General features: G+C 41.2%; 2 protein-coding genes across 4 annotated transcripts; both read left to right on the forward strand.

The window, feature by feature from the left end:
- The first annotated feature begins 2,331 nt into the window (after nt 1–2,331).
- crybb1 (crystallin, beta B1) lies at nt 2,332–6,800 on the forward strand. The gene is made up of 6 exons (XM_058617439.1): nt 2,332–2,436; nt 2,912–3,055; nt 4,172–4,290; nt 4,453–4,585; nt 5,288–5,430; nt 6,421–6,800. Exons 2-6 carry the CDS (start codon nt 2,933–2,935, stop codon nt 6,596–6,598), a joined length of 696 nt encoding a protein of 231 aa, XP_058473422.1. The 5' UTR covers nt 2,332–2,436; nt 2,912–2,932; the 3' UTR covers nt 6,599–6,800.
- Nucleotides 6,801–8,223: 1,423 nt separating this feature from the next.
- Nucleotides 8,224–15,073, forward strand: acads (acyl-CoA dehydrogenase short chain). 3 transcript variants are annotated; one of them, XM_058617279.1, is made up of 11 exons: nt 8,224–8,383; nt 9,966–10,126; nt 10,911–11,060; nt 11,137–11,248; nt 11,506–11,657; nt 11,735–11,905; nt 12,094–12,231; nt 12,348–12,443; nt 12,528–12,584; nt 12,676–12,872; nt 14,839–15,073. In XM_058617279.1, the coding sequence occupies exons 1-10, from the start codon at nt 8,356–8,358 to the stop codon at nt 12,826–12,828; spliced, it is 1,218 nt and encodes a 405-aa protein (XP_058473262.1). In that variant the 5' UTR covers nt 8,224–8,355; the 3' UTR covers nt 12,829–12,872; nt 14,839–15,073. The 3 variants fall into 3 exon arrangements, with proteins under 3 accessions (XP_058473262.1, XP_058473261.1, XP_058473260.1); XM_058617278.1 differs by having other exon boundaries at nt 12,676–12,849; XM_058617277.1 differs by having other exon boundaries at nt 12,676–15,073.
- Nucleotides 15,074–16,883: the final 1,810 nt, after the last annotated feature.

A 16,883-nucleotide genomic window follows, 5' to 3' on the forward strand; every position in this document is an offset into this window, starting at 1 on the left:
AATCTGCACGTACAGTATCAAACACCGTTTAATCCTGCTCCCAAACAGGATTTACCATAGTTGAGGTGACATAATCCAGGCATAATCCGTGCTGTAATCTAGAAATGATCATCATTCCCTTTCCAGGGAGGAGGGAGATGATCATATATGAATAGAGCTGATAATCAATGTTCACTTTTAACCACCAATGAAATCTATACATGCTTATATCTACAATATATTACCACCAATCCTAAAAACGTGGGTTAATCTCCAACATTTACCAGGGAAATGTCTAAAATCTCAATATTTAACAGAGGAGTCTGGTGTATTTAGTATCTACTGTATCTACTGATCGCGACCGGCATCACAGACCCTGCTGCTGTGACTGTGTCAGACGGAGTCTGTGCTCCGGTCATGGAGGCACCAAAAGGAGTGTTTGAAATCCTCGAGCCTCAGTGACACACACTCCTCCTGTGACTCTGTGAGCTCCAAACACACATTTTCTCTAAGGACTTTGGTGTAAGAGAGTAAGCACTTTAAAGTTCTGTTTCCAGTCAGAAAAGATTGTATAACAATGAACATATTCATACTCGTGTGGATTTTATGAGGTGAGCCTTTTGTTCAGTGTCTAAAATCCGCTTTTTGTTGAACTGTCCCTTTAAAGCTGCTGACAGCTCTGAGAGTCGATCTCACGCCTCTACACGTTTTCTCCTGCTCTGTGTGTCTCTGAACTGCCTGTGATCGGTCAGACACTCGTGTCATGTGACAGATTTCAGACGTCCACTTCTCTCTCATTAAAGCTGAGTCTGTGAGAATGTTATTAATCACACGTGTCACAAGTTGTTTTCACATCACAAAATGACTGCTGCTAAAAAAGGACCTGCAGTGTCTTCTGAAATAAGTACTCAATCCTTATATAGACATAAGAATAATCTAATCATTTAATAGATTTAAGTATGTGCCTTTTCTGCATTCAAATATCTAAAAGAAATTGTTGAGTAGTTAAAATTATCAATATTCAAGGTAACACCTGGTTTAATGTCTCACTGTCACACCAGGACAGGGACTTGGACCCAATTGCATGACTCGGGAGACAAAGTGGAAAATAAACAAACTTTTATTTTCAAAGTGCAACAAAAAAAACACTCTTAAGAGGGAAAAACTAACAAAAAACAAGGGCTTTTGACAAAGTAACAAACAAAAGTTCAAAAACCTGACGAGACAGTGGCACGGGAGTGACGCTGGTTCTCTGGTTCACAAGACAAGACGAACTGGCAACAGGCAGACCATAATATACACACGGTAATGGGCAACAGGTGGAAACAATCAGGGCGGGGCAGACAATCAGACTGGCAGGAAAACACAAGGGGAAGAAACAAGAAGAGAGAGAAATTTCAAAATAAAACAGGAAACCACAAGACAACAACTAAACACCACCATGACACTCTGCTTTAACTAGCTGCTAAACACATGCAGTGTGTGGAAGTGGAACCACAGTGGAACCACTTCATCCTCGGAGTCGTGGGGCCGCTGTTACTGGGGCGTAAGACGTAAGGTCGTGACCAACAATCCTTCACTCACACATTCACACATTCACAGTGTTCAATGGACGTCTGCATGTTCTTCTGGAGGAAACTGGAGAACCCAGAGCAAACACACACACAGCGAGAACATGTGAACTCCATGCAGAAAGACTCTGGTTCTGGTTCTGACCGGGTCATGAACCCAGTGCTCACCACTCATGAATACAACACTGTTTTTCTTCTCAGAGAGTCTTGGTTTTCATGCCAACTCACAAGCATCACAAGTGTCAACCTCGGCACAGTAGACACAATATGAACTTAGCTTGTTATGAGACTTCAAATAAGTCATCAAGAACATAAATACAATCTTTAATATAGAAAGTAATCATTTCCCCACAAGACTGAATGTGTTTGCTTCACTTAAGAGGAAACACAGTATCTTACTCATCTGTTGTAAAATAGTAACAGAGAAGTTACGCTGTTGTAAATATGCTACTATGTTTCCCTCTTGACCAAAGCTGTGTTGTGACATGATCTTTTGTTGTTCAGGTACAAAGCTGGAGAGTGTGTGTGTGTGTCTGTTTGGTGGATTAGCTCTTTGTGCCCTCTGAACCTTTGCATTCCTCCTCTCTACATACAGCTACGTTACAGCCCCACCAGGCCAACACGTCCAGAAACAAAAATGCCTTGCTCAGTGGTTTCCATTGATAGTAAAACGCTTACAGGCAGGCCAGTGGGGCTGGCGCTGGTTCTCGGCGGTGCAATGAGCGGCGGCTTTGGTGCAGGCCAACTGTGATGACGAGAGGCTTTCTTTTGTGCGCTGAGCCTGGATGTTTGGCCTTTGCCAGGGTATAAAAGCTTGGGTCAAGCAGTAAAGGCACCAGCACGAGCCAGCCTCCCTCACACAGCACTGCAAGCTAGACTGACGCAGGTAAGGACACACAGACACAGACATACACACCTGAGCGTCTACATGGGGAACAGCCACACGTCAACCAGAGCCAGGGCCACTCCCTGTCCACCGCACCCAGGCAAAGCACCCTCAGCGTGGGGAAAGACCCAATCACAAGTCCAGAGTCCAAATGAGAACTCCAAATACCCAAACACATAGTGCTTTCCATTTGTAGTCGTAACTCGGAGCAAGCTCCCCAACCCTGACTTTACCACCGCACAAACATAGCTACTTTACTGCTAAGAGCATTTCTGTCGCATTGGATTTGAACTGTAGACATGTTGCTATGTTGTGTGTGTGTGTGTGTGTGTGTGTAAAACACACTGATCACAACATAACAATCGACCCCCTCCTGACAAAGTTCCCACCTCAACTTAAGCTCACAGTGAACTTCACAATTCCCTTCCATTCACGCTGACAACTTTCCTTTAATTCCCTTGTCTTCTTCACCCAGAGTCTCCTGAAGCACCTCACCATGTCTCAGACCACCAAGTCTGCCTCCAGCCAGGGCACCGACGCCAAGGACAAGGGAGTTCCCGCTCCTCCTGCTTCAAGCAAGGCCACCAAGACCGGAGAGCCCGGCATGGGCTCGTTCAGAGTGAGTCCTTCTGTCGTCTTTTATTTGACGCTCTGATTCACTGTCACACACATGACAGTGAAAATCCATCTCTCTCAGTCTATCATGCAGATAGTGTTGGGATACACTGTAGCAGTGTTTCCCAAATGCTGGTTTGGGACCCATTGATGGGTCGCAGGATATATTTTTGGGGTCCCCAAACGAAGTTGTTTAATATTTATTTGTGTGTGTTTTAAATAACATGCATTCAATGGAGCTTTTGCTGTAAATGAAGCTCTGCATTCACACACTGTGTATTGGCTCTTATCTGGTGGATTTTGGTCACAATAGTTACGTAATGTCTGTTTCTACTGCTTTATCAGTGCTGCAGGGAAACTGTATCCTGTGTGTGAGAGTCTTAGTCCAACAGTGGTGCAGACAGATTTGTGTTTTGTATGAACAGAACCTTTAAAGGTTACATTGGGATTAGTTACCTTTTATTTAAATGAGTAATTAAAGCACATACATGCATTTATCCTTTGGTTAAATATTAGTCCAGTTGCAAAATCTCTAATGTAAACATGTGCTTCTATTTTGTTTTGAAGGTGTACACAGTAAAAAGTAGTTGTTTTGGTGCTTTGACACACACACACACACCATTTTAATCAGGTAGTGTGGTTTCTTTTCTTTCTTTTATTGTTTTATGGTACTATAAAATGGTAAGAATATCAAAAAGTTTAAAAATAACATGGATATGGATATGCATGTATAGAATTATTGTAGAATTATGTTTTTTATATATATATAGATTTATATTAGTGTATAGCATCGTATCAGAGTATGATATTTGACATGCATGTGGTCAAATATCATTGCTTTTCCAGTATCCACTCTTTTTTCAGGAGGAATTTGGGGACACATCCAGCTTACAGACTCTTTCTTGGAAATGTCAAAATAGCTCCAGGTTTTTACAGAAATAACAGTGAATAGAACTTTGTATTATGCACAAATTTGTTCTCTAATCACAATATTTGAAATCGGGAACCCCAGACCCTCTGAAGCACAGCCGGACATGATGAAAACATGATGAACACATGATGAACACATGATGAAAACATGATGGAAACATGAGGATTGCTGACGTGTGTCTCTGTACAGATGATGATGTTCGACCAGGAGAACTTCCAGGGCAGGATGATGGAGGTCCAGAACGAGTGCATGAATGTGTGTGACCGCGGCATGGACAGAGTGCGCAGTATCATTGTGGAGTGTGGCCCGTAAGTGGACACACACACACACACACACACACACACACACGCACAACACTGTCTGTCAAATGTATTCTCTTTTCCATCCTCTAATCCTGCTGTCCTGTCCTGCCCCCCGTGTCCCCCCCTCCTCGCGTCCCCTCCCGTCCCTGGTGTCCCCTTCTTCTCCAGCTTTGTTGCCTTTGAGCAGACTAACTTCCGTGGGGAGATGTTCATCCTGGAGAAGGGAGAGTATCCTCGCTGGGACACCTGGAGCAACTCATACCGCAGCGACTGCCTCATGTCCTTCAGGCCCATCCGCATGGTACGTGTGTTTGTACAGTATATATACATATATATACATATATACTGTGTATATATGTATAAATATGTAAACAATAGACAGACTTTATAATATTTGTGTTATAGCAGCGTCTCACAACTCATAAAATATGAATGACTGACAGATACGAGAGATGAGATGTAATAGAATATTAAAAACACAAATATGATGACACACATCACAGCTGTACAGATAATAAGGAATACAATAACAGAATGCAATAAATAAATAACGCAATGACGAAATTACGCAAAACATTTCAGCAGAAAGAGTAAGTCCAGACCAGAAACAACTAAAGACACAACTCTTATTATTTTTATTGAATTATATATCTATTGTATGTAATAATTATAAAATAATCTTTTTTTTTGTTGTATAATATGTGAGAAAAGGAAAAGCAACAAATATTTTGGTTTTTTTTTCAGACACTTTGATATGATTTTTTTTATCTCCAAAGAAAGATAAGATGAGATTAGATTTAAGACCTTTTATTTGGATTAAAAAGATCATTGCATTGAAAATCCATTGCAACTTGCCAAACGATGTTGAGATATATAATCCTGGACTTTATGTAGAGAGTTACACCACCACAACAAGAAAACAGGATAATGACAACATGATCTCCAGTTATTGAGAAATGAAGACTAACTCTTTCATGCTTTGTGCCTCGTTTCATCCCTGCAGGACAGCATGGAGCACAAGATCTGCCTCTACGAGCTCTCCGACTTCAAGGGCAACAAGATGGAGATCCAGGAGGATGACGTGCCCACCCTCTGGGCCCATGGCTTCTGTGACAGAGTGGGCAGCGTGAGGGTGCCAGGAGGAGCGTGAGTACAAACACAGACACACACTTTAGTTGCTTCAGCTGCCGGGCTTTAATATGAACGCTCTCAGTGGAGTTGAGGATGAGGAGTTGTAGGAAAGCCTGGGAGCAAACCTGTCTGCCTCTTTTTTCCATATGTAACTAAAGAGGACGCTCTGTACTGTAAATATTGTTTTAGACAGAGGTGCAGCCGCCGCAGGCTTCCAGCGTTAACAGAACACTGTACGTGTTCACAGAAACATCGTATGGCACGTCGTCACAAAGATTTGACACAAGTGTGACTGTGAGGGAATGAACCATGCAGCCGATACTGTAACCTGTAGTGAGAGTGGAGGACAGGTGGAGGACAGGTGGAGGACAGGTGGAGGACAGGTGGAGGACTGTCTGCAGAGAAGAGGAATGAAGCTTTAGTACGAGCACGACAGAATACCTGTGTGAGGAGAGGAGCAGAGTAAAGTGGACAGTGAACAAGAGAGGAGAAGAAGAGAGTGTAGGCAGGCTGGAGATAGTAGGAGACGAGTGTCAGGGCTGACGTGTGACGGAAGGACAGCAGTAGTGAGACCTTTTGGCTTGGAGACCAGGATGGACAGGACTAGAAATGAGCACATTTAAAGGACAGCTCAGGTTCAACGGTTTGGAGATAAAGAGAGTTGAGGTTGAGATGGTTTGGTCAAAAAGGGAGAAGCTGAAGGAGATCTCTGCAAGACTGTGAATCCTTCTACACCATTATCAGAAGGACCCTACAGAACCTACACAACCCACAGAACTTAAAGACCCTACACAACCTACACAACCTAAAGAACCTAAAGAACCTACACAACCTACACAACCTTAACAGCAGTGAAAATGGCAGTTGTTAAGGCAGCATCTAAAAACAGTGATTTTCTCTATAGACCTTTGGTGCAGCAGCAGCAGCTTTGGAACAGTTTAACTATCACTTAAAAGTTCACATAAACCAAGAGTTCACTCTCCTCTGTTTGCATGACTTTCTCAGGTGGGTGGGTTACCAGTATCCTGGATACAGAGGCTACCAGTACCTGTTTGAGTGCGGTGACTACAGACACTACAACGACTTCTGCGCCTACCAGCCCCAGATCCAGTCCATGCGTCGCATCAGGGACATGCAGTTCCACCAGAGAGGCTGCTTCACCTTCACCTCTGCCAGCAAGTGAACAACAGCTGCTGGTCGCCGGGCGCTGCCGTCGTAGTCACTGCAGCCCTCTCAGCTTTGCATTTCTGCACACAAGCCACGTTCTCTGTTCACCACCATCAACGCTCCATCCCAAAGGAAAGACCTCAGAATGGGAACAAATACACTGGACAACTTTAAATGACTTTTTATGGTGCTAAAAAATAAACGTGTAAAACCTGAAACCTCCTGGCTCACCTCCACTCATTCATTTTACTATGAATAAATCTGTCTTTTAATGAAATTTAAAGTTTCTTAAGATGAATTATCTGCCAGCTCTCATGGAGTCCACAGCGTTTCCAGAAAATCTATAATGCTGCTGGAACTCATGTCCCCCTACACAATATTGGCGCATTCCACTGGCTCTACTCGCCTCGCCACAGCATGGAACCACGGCACGGTTTAAGTAGCGTTTCCACTAGCAAAGTACCTGGTTATTACCTGGTTTTTACCTGTTTTTTACCTGGTTTTTACCTGGTACATAGAATTTATCCTCAGTAGATTTATTGTCATTATTATTGTTATTATTATTATAAGTATTATTAATGATAATAATAATGATAACAATACAAATAATAATAACAATACTACTAATAATAATATTATCATTATAATAATAATAATAACAATGATAATTACACACACAGTGCAGACATGGAGGTGCATTCGACAATATTCTGAGGTGTGTCATGTTTTTGTTGGTTAAACACCTTTCAAATCAGTGGATATTGATAATTATCGTGATATATACATTTTGAGTTCAAACCTTAGAATTAAGTTATTATGGAAGACTTTCTTGACAGTGAAGGCAGCAGAGTGCTTTAGTGAGACAGGACTATGTGATCAGTGTCAAACACATAAGCTTTCATTGTCAAAAGTACAACATAATAAATGATACATACCAACAAGCAGAGTGTGAGAGGGAGAGGAGCTGAGTCTTGATCAGGAAGTTTATTTCGTTTCTTAAAAGCTGATAAAACAGAGTTTAGTTCCCTTTTTATACATATTACTATTTTATTAGAGTACTTTGGCCCACACTCCAACACAGTAGGTGGCGGTAATGCACCTTAAAGCTGGTTGCCCCGTCTTAAAACCAAAGAAAGAAGAAGACGTAGAAAGTGTTTTGTAGTGTGTATATCTGTATATATATATATATATATATATATATATATATATATATAAATATATATATATATACATATACACACACTACAGAACACCTACATATATATATGAATATATATAGAGAGATATAGATATAGATATAATTATTAGTATTATATATATTTTTTTTTTTCTTGTTTATTTATTTTTCACTTTTAAGTAATAGTTCAATTGGATTAACATTTCGAACCACACTCCAGACCAGATGGTGGCATCTATATATATATACATATACACACTACAGAACACCTACATATATATATGAATATATATAGAGAGATATAGATATAGATATAATTATTAGTATTATATATTATTTTATTTTTTTTCTTGTTTATTTATTTTTCACTTTTAAGTAATAGTTCAATTGGATTAACATTTCGAACCACACTCCATACCAGATGGTGGCGGTAATGCACCAAACCGTTGTTTGCCAACCGCCATTAAACCTCAGAAAAGAAGAAGAAGAAGAAGAAGACGAAGAAGACGTAGAAGACGTAGAGGTAGAAGAGGAAGAAGAGGAAGAGTGTGGTTGAGGTTTTGGGTGTTTGTGCTGCAAACCGACAGGAAGGAACCATGGCTGCACTTTTCAAAGCACGGAGAGGTGAGAACATGCAGAGAGAATGGAATGAGGCTACTGAACATTAGCCTAGCTTGTTATTTAACACAACCGGCCGTCATGTGTCATAATAACTGAGGTTCTGCTCAAACACTGAGGTTCTGCTCAAACACTGCAACTGAGCTGCAGACAACACAACTCGTGTTTGTGTCACAGTGACGTCAAATGTCACAGTAGAAACGGAGTCACCGTGTTTGTTGACTGTTAGCTCTTTGGCTATAGTTAGCATGCATCGATAGAAGTGTTTGTGTGAGGACAGTGAGGGACAGCGACGACACATGCTTCATAAACATGCTTCATAAACATGCTTCATAAACATGCTTCCGCTGCTCTGGTTGTTGAAGAAGTTGTCTTTTTATAAACAATTAGACTGAAGTGAAGGTGACTGATGTCGATGACCTCTCACCTAAAAACATACTAGCTTTAGCTCCCACTGAGCCAGGTGCTGGTTCTATAATAACCACAGTCATTAGTAAGGCGCGCCGCCTGCTGGCTGCGTGCGCGTACAGCACCTGCGTAAAACAGGCATATTTAAAAGGAAAACACATTTAATCCATTTAACAGAAACGTCGTGTGTAATAAATGTACCACCTGCTCATGTCTATGATATTTTTCCAAATGTACTCAAGGTTGTAATGAATCATCTCACTTCTGCATCCACGAGATCCAGGTCACCAACGCGTTCGAATGTGTTCATTTGTGATATTGGTGTTTGCAATGTTATGTTATTATTTACTCAACTTTAGATTCCATTTTACTTCGGTCTGATTTTCATATCAATAAATGTATTTTGCATAATATGTGTTTTTATTGTCATTCCAAAAACAAACACGTTTACTTTCTGTGTTCTAAGTTCTGTGAACGATCATCATGTAAATATTTACTGCGATATCATGATGGAATATTGTGGTATAATCTTAAACTCTTATTGCCCACACTCTTACTGACAGTTGTTTTTTTCCTAATTGTTTCTCTCATTACTAACTTGGCCACAGTTGGAAATAACAACTTGTTCTTAATCTGTCCTGTCTGGTTAAATAAAGGCTAAATAAAAACGAAATAAACACTCATTGTCCCCAAAGGTATTTGAATTTGAGCCCCTGCGTTAAAGGAAGAAAAAGATCAAAAATACATGGATTACCAGTGGCACTTTTTCCCTTATCTTTTTCCCTTTGCCGTTTGATGCATGTGTTCAGAAAAAAAGGGAAAAAAAACCCTTTCCTCAGTGTTTGTGGACAGTGTCCCTGTCTTGTCTCATGTGTGTTCGAGCAGCAGGTGGAACATGACGCAGTCAGACAATGACTCTGTCGGCACCTCTGAATGGTCCCTTAAATCCTTATTAAACACACTTACAACCTAATTTAATCTAATAATAAAATAGATTTGTATCATGACACTTGTCAGGTCATGATGTGTGAGCTCACTGTCGCTCAGGTGCTACAGGTGTTTTTAAACTGCTGTGTAAAACAGCCGATATCATAATGACGGACACATGCTGAATCACTATCATGATGATGATGATGATGAACATGTCAACATGACCTTTTTATATTTCTCGCTCTGTCAGTGATCGGCTTGTGTCTCAGTGGACAGAGGAGAATGTCTCAGCTGGCAGAGTTACCGGAGACACATCAGTTACTGAGACAGACGTGCAGAGACTACGCTGACAGAGAACTGTTGCCCATCGCTGCCAGACTGGACAAAGAGCACAGTTACCCAGTCAAACAGGTACGTAGTCTGTGAACAAAGCTCCACACTCTAATGACTTTATTTAATCTTATGGATGTAAAAGAGCTACAGTATAGGTAAGAAATGCTAGCTGTGTTTGATTATGATTTATTATTTCAGTATGTATAAACTATCCTGTAGTGGCTCAAACATTATGCAACAAAATCATATTTTTCATTCATCTCTAGGCCTCCTCATGACACTTAATTCTTTTTCATTTTAGGCCATGTTGAGTTCTTCAGGGCTACGAAAACAACTTCTAAAAGACAATGGAATCACTTAATGTTACCTTAAAAAGTCCTGAATGTCAACTTAAAGAGCTACATTATTATTCTAATTATATTTTAGCAGAGCTTTTAATTGAAATTATAAAAAAAATTATAGATGGATATCTTACATATAGCAGCTTTAGTTTGATTGCAACTTTCATACATTTTATGTATATAGTGCTTAAAGGGTGCTCAAAGAGGCGTTACATACATTTAAAAAGTCATAAAACAAATAAAATAGACAAAGTGTCCAATATCAACTCAGTTTGAAAACACGAAAAAAGTTAAAATAAAGACAGCAGCTGTCATTATTGGAAGGCGATTCATCACTTACATCCCCAAGGGGGAAAATGGAAGTGATGAAAAGTAAAGCACTGAGCCCTGGGGACGTTGGAGGAGGTGCAGTTGTTGCAGCCTGAAAAATCCATGAATCATTCATTCATAGATTTCCAGTATAATGTGTTTAGAAAGAACATTTTACAGAGACTAACGTCAATGCTTCTGTTCTCGTCTAGATCCAAGAGCTTGGGGCGATGGGAGTGATGGCCATGGAGGTGCCAGAGGAGTTGGGTGGTGCTGGGATGGACTACCTGGCGTACAGTCTGGCTATGGAGGAGATCAGCAGGGGCTGTGCCAACACGGGAGTCATAGTCTCTGTGAACAATGTGGGTACAGCGTGAGGACGTCCTGTGGACTCCATGTGTCTGTGCAGACTCAGACAGATTCTGCTTCTCTTCTCAGTCTCTCTACATCGGACCAATTCTAAAGTTTGGTTCTGAGGAACAGAAGAAACAGTGGATCACACCGTTCACCACCGGAGAGATGGTGGGCTGTTTCGCCCTCAGTGAGCCAGGTACACACACACACACACACACACAGTGCCTAACCCTTAACCAGAATTCTATTCCTTTCCCTAAAACCTGGTCTTAACCCTATATACATTTTTACTGTGAATTGGAAACACACTGTATTTTCAACTTTTTGCTTGTTTGATAGTAAAAAAAAAAACACGTTTCTGTTTTTCTCCTATAGGCCACATTTCTGGTTAGAACCACATGTGCTCCTCACATCTCCTCCTGTTTGATTGATTGTGATGTGAACTGATTGCAGGTAACGGCAGTGACGCAGGAGCAGCCTCCACAATGGCTCATCAGGAGGGAGACGAGTGGGTGCTGAACGGAACCAAAGCCTGGATCACCAACAGCTGGGAGGCCTCTGCCACCGTGGTGTTTGCCACCACGGACAAGAAACTGAAACATAAGGCACGGCACGGAACCTTCTAACGCCCAGATCTAAGTGATGAAGAGTGGAGTGTTCACTGTTGTGTTGCTGCTTGTAGGGTATCAGTGCCTTCATGGTCCCCATGCCACACCCAGGCCTCACACTGGGGAAGAAGGAAGATAAGCTGGGCATCAGAGCCTCGTCCACTGCCAACATCATCCTGGAGGACTGCAGGATACCAAAGGGCAACTTGTTGGGTCCTCGTGGAGCAGGTTTTAAGATTGCCATGGTAATTTAAACAAATTTAACATGGAGTCTGTTATTCCACCAAAATACTTCTGTATTCACAGAAAGATGAAAAACATCCTGTGAAAATGATAATGAACAGAAATTAAACCACCAGTTAGTATTCAGTGCTATAGAAACGGTTATTCGTCTTGTAGTTGCCTGATACGGATGTGTTTTTCTGTGTCGTAGCAAACTCTGGACAGCGGACGCATCGGTATTGCATCTCAGGCTCTCGGTATCGCTCAGGCTTCTCTGGACTGTGCTGCGGACTATGCACAGAAGAGAACCGCGTTCGGAACCCCCATCGGCAAACTGCAGGCCATACAGGTAACAAAGTATCAAGAGTTTACAAACGACACTTTCCTGTGAGGGAAAACACCGGGAACATCGTGACATAAGAGAGAGAATCTCCTGATTTAATCTTTTACCAAATGATGTTTCAGTTTAAACTGGCTGACATGGCTGTTGCAGTGGAGAGTGCTCGTCTGCTCACCTGGAAGGCTGCGCTTCTTAAAGATTCAAATAAATCCTACACTAAGGTACACAGCAGCTGCCTGTAACATACTGTATGTAGGTCCCTGCAGTGGAACACAGTAAATGACCCTGTGCTCTGCCTCCTGCAGGAAGCAGCCATGGCTAAACTGGCAGCATCTGAAGCCGCCACCTTCTGCTCTCATCAGGTAAGAAACCAGACTCCCACGAGGAATGTACCAGACCAAATCCTCAGGACGACACTCTCGTCTCATTATTTGTCCGCACTTTTCAAATCAGGCCATCCAGGTTCTGGGCGGCATGGGCTACGTGACGGACATGCCGGCCGAGCGGCACTACAGAGACGCGCGCATCACCGAGATCTACGAGGGCACCAGCGAGATCCAGAGACTGGTCGTAGGCAGCCACGTACTGAAGGAATACCAGCTGTAAACACAACTGTCAGGAAGACAGGTCAGGACGTCAGTCCACAGAGTGTGAGATATTATGTACAAGTAATATACTGTAATTATCTTGTTATTCCAAGATTAGAGATGACACTTTAGGACTTTATAGAAGATTCAGATGATTTTTACCTGACCTTCCTTACCTCACTGAAGGTGCAAGGACATTCTGTTTATATGCACACACATACACATACACGTGTGTGTGTGTGTGTGTGTGTGAGTGCTGCCTTCCAGGAGACATCATTGTGTTTAAATGGTCAGTATATAAGAAAATACCAGTTTCTCACTGTGATATTGAGCCAGAGTAGAATCTGTTTTTACACGTGAGAAATCAACCTCTGCCTTTTAAAGGTCCAGTGTGTAACAACATCACCACCACCTCATGTCCAGGTTAGTAACAGATTGTAAAAGAATAATATGTATAATAAATATAGAGAGGGGCCACACGGTTAGTGTAGTGGTCAGCACTCTTGCCTTTGCAGCAAGGAGACTCCAGTTTGAGCCGCCGAACAAGGGCCTTTCTGCATGGAGGTCACATGTTCTCCCCGTGTGTGTGTGTGCGTGACACGGCGCGACCCTCCTGAGGATACAGCGGTAGAAAATGGATGCATAAAGCGAGGCCCTTATCTCAGCCTTATTCTAACTCTCTTTTTCCTTCGTTTGAAAGCAATAACACACTGATAGAAACATATTTATGGCTATAGTATGTTCAAATTCTGCCTTTAAACCCTCCTAAATGTTGCACACTGGATCTTGAATAGGATATTTCACGTTTTTTGTGTGCGTGTGCGACGTCACCATGTATGCCTCCAATGTGCTGACACACACACTCACACTGGCTCTCTTTTTCACCAACCAACCCAGAATGTTAGAGTCTGTTTTCCATCTAATCAGGGCCCGTTTCAGAAAGCAGGTTTAGTGAAAACTCTGAGTTAGTTAACCCTGAGATGAGGGAAACTCTGGTTTTTCGCTTTCACAAAGCCAGTTCAGCTTAACTCTTAGTCAGTTACCCCGGCAACATACTCTGTGAACCTATTTCCACTGGCCCTACCCGCCTCGGCACGGCACGACGCGGTTTATGTCGCATCTCCACTACACATCCATTATTACAAGCCTGTACGTCTACTTACCTCCACACACGCATCAAATCAACCAAAAAACCATATTTTAGAGACGCCCCCCAGGCTGATCATCACTGTAGACACTTTCTGTTACTGTAGACATTGTTGTGAATGTTCCTATCATAGATCACATCATGATGATGTGAATATTTTTGATGCAGCTGGAAACTTTAACTTCACTGTAGTTTAGAGGTGACTCTTTGAATCTAAGCTGGAGACAAAATCTTAATGTTTGACAGCATTTCAGTGACTGCGTTTATATTTACACGTCGAAATATAGTCATGAAAAATGTTTTCATGTAAAATAGAGTCAAAGATGGAGTACTTCAGTTGGACTTTATCATTATAGTAAGTATAAGTAAACTATGTTTTCTCAGTTTGATTCATATTCTCATCTTCAGTTTCTCTCTCGTCAGGTTACAGCTGAATAAATATCAAATCAAATGAAACATAATGTTAGGACTGCAGCATTTTAACATCCATTAATGAAATGATAGTCTGTTAAATGATGAATGAGTGGATTACACTGTATAAAATGAAATAGTGATCATATTGACTCCTCTTCACTCCTGTTTTTGAAGATAATGTGCTGTGCTCTTTGTTTACCTGTTGCCGTGGTGAATCGTAGTATCAGAGCTCCATTGATGATGGCTTTTTTCATTCCCAACACACACGCTTAACTCAGAGTTGATTGAAGTAATGCTGATCAGCAAAACTCAAGAGTTTGACAGCTCAGAGTTGGTCAACCTAGAGTTAAGGTTCTAACTCAGAGTTTGTTGAACCTGCTTCCTCAAACGGGCCCCTGCTGTTGATTGTATGATATTTATTTTGATGGACGCTCGTCACATATTTCAGTGAGAATGTTTGATCAGCAGGGGGCGACGCTGTGTCTCGTGTCGTCTCGTCAGTGAAATGGAAGCATGGCCTCACTCAGCTGTGGATGATGTGACCTCAGACTCAAAAGTGTTGACCCTGTGACCTCTCCAGTGTCATGACCTGTAATTACCTCACACACACACACATCTGCGGTGCCTCTGTGATCTGTACATTGTAAAATGACTGTAAATTATTGTCCAAATGATAATAAACGGCAGAATTTGGCATTTGTTACTGATGAGTCTATACGTCGAGTATGTTCTCTTTCTATGTTTCACTTTCTATGCTTTTTATTCCTCTGGAGCACAGAGTTGCCTGAAGTGTATGGAACAATGTATAAATTATGAATATTATGCATTCAATTGCATACACATTAATTGCTGTGCTTCTAACAGTTGGCATAATTTGTATTTACACTTAAATTTACTGTTAAACTAAAAAAAATCCTGAATTATGCTTCAACCCATCTTTAGCCATTAATAACAAAATTTTGCTGCATTTCACCTTAAAAGCCAATGAATAACTGGATCCCTGTTTTCACTGTCCGATGAAATCCAGAGGGTATTATGCTTATCTTATTATTATTATTATTATTATTATTATTACTATTAGTATTATTATTATTATTATTATTATTACTATTAGTATTATTATTATTACTATTAGTATTATTATTACTATTATTATTATTATTATTACTATTACTATTACTATTAGTATTATTATTATTATTATTATTATTATTATTATTATTATTATTATTACAAAATAGTCACAGACCGTTTACAGCTCACTTTCCCTCCGTGTGACTCGTTCTTGTGTCCTCTGCCACAGAGGAAGTCATGTCCTTGTGGACGGGCAACGATGTTGTGGACATGTTTGTTAGGTTTCATGAAACTTTATTGTCCAGTTTGTGGAGTATATTGTCTGAGGGCGCCACAGAAAACAATGTCTTATGATTACTTGTGAGTAATGGGCAATTAAATACAGTTGAACAGATAAGATCAGGAATTCAGAATTCAATGGAAAACGGGTGGTGAGTGGTTCTTTGTCTTCCAGCAGGGACACAAGAGGGACGACAAGGTTTGAGCCACGTAACAAAGGACCTACTTAACGATATTAACGTCTGCATAACACTATGATATCTTAATCTTAGACAGACTTTATCAAAAGGAAACTGAAGTTTGTAAAGCACTCACTCTCCCACACCAAAGTCCATAGAGGAAATCTGTGATTTTAGGCTGGTCTACTGCTGCCTCGTGTGGTCACTCTGTGTCACTGCGGTCAATCTGAACAAAGGATTTCAAACACTGAAGTGACAAAAAAAGACATTTTCCTGAAACCAGGGCCATTTCTCTCCCTCCTTCCCTCCCTCTGTTGTTGTTCCTGTGTGTGCACGCTCTTCTTTTTGTTTTTCCACATGAGGGCACTGATTACTCGGCTGTGGCCCAAATCTGGGGCCAAGCTTCCTGGAGCAGGAGTTGCACCCTGCGTTTCTAATTGTGCTGATCGTGATGATAATCGGCGCTCGGCGCTCCTGCACAGGTCGCTTAGCGCTCTGTCGAGCCAGGCTCTTGATTATGTTGACGTCACTTTCAGATTCTTGTTTGTTTCTTGTTTGTCCGTGTTTGTACCCTCAGGCTCCCGGACCGTGTCCTAAACTCAGCACAGAGAGACTTTGTACACTGAAAACACACCATCTGGGTCATGCACATGCATCTCAAGGCAATTAAGTATTGAAAATAGGTTGTACCTGCAGCTTTATGTGGAAGAAGGTTTTGAATAAAATGACCGTGTTTGTATTGAATGACGACACATTAGTCTTCATAAACTTCATAATCTTTTTCAGCACATGGATGAGGTTTACTGTAGAGCTGCAACTAACGATTCTTTTCATAATCGATTAATCTGTCGATTATTTCCTCGATTAATCGTTCAATGGTCTATAAAATAACTGAAGACCTTAAAAAATGTCGATCAGTGTTCGTCAAATCTGGTAATGATGTTCTCAAATGTCTCGTTTTATCCACAAACCAAAATGATT

The sequence above is a fragment of the Solea solea genome, chromosome 19 (genome assembly GCF_958295425.1).
Source record: "Solea solea chromosome 19, fSolSol10.1, whole genome shotgun sequence".
In the NCBI taxonomy this organism is placed as follows: domain Eukaryota; kingdom Metazoa; phylum Chordata; class Actinopteri; order Pleuronectiformes; family Soleidae; genus Solea; species Solea solea.

Coding starts and splice junctions, on each gene's coding strand:
- crybb1 (XM_058617439.1), top strand. CDS start 2,933: ATGTCTCAGACCACCAAGTCTGCCTCCAGCCAGGGCACCGACGCCAAG. Junction 4,291..4,452: donor ATCATTGTGGAGTGTGGCCC/GTAAGTGGACAC, acceptor CTTCTTCTCCAG/CTTTGTTGCCTTTGAGCAGA. Junction 5,431..6,420: donor GTGAGGGTGCCAGGAGGAGC/GTGAGTACAAAC, acceptor TGACTTTCTCAG/GTGGGTGGGTTACCAGTATC.
- acads (XM_058617277.1), top strand. CDS start 8,356: ATGGCTGCACTTTTCAAAGCACGGAGAG. Junction 11,061..11,136: donor TCATAGTCTCTGTGAACAAT/GTGGGTACAGCG, acceptor TTCTCTTCTCAG/TCTCTCTACATCGGACCAAT. Junction 11,658..11,734: donor ACAAGAAACTGAAACATAAG/GCACGGCACGGA, acceptor TGCTGCTTGTAG/GGTATCAGTGCCTTCATGGT.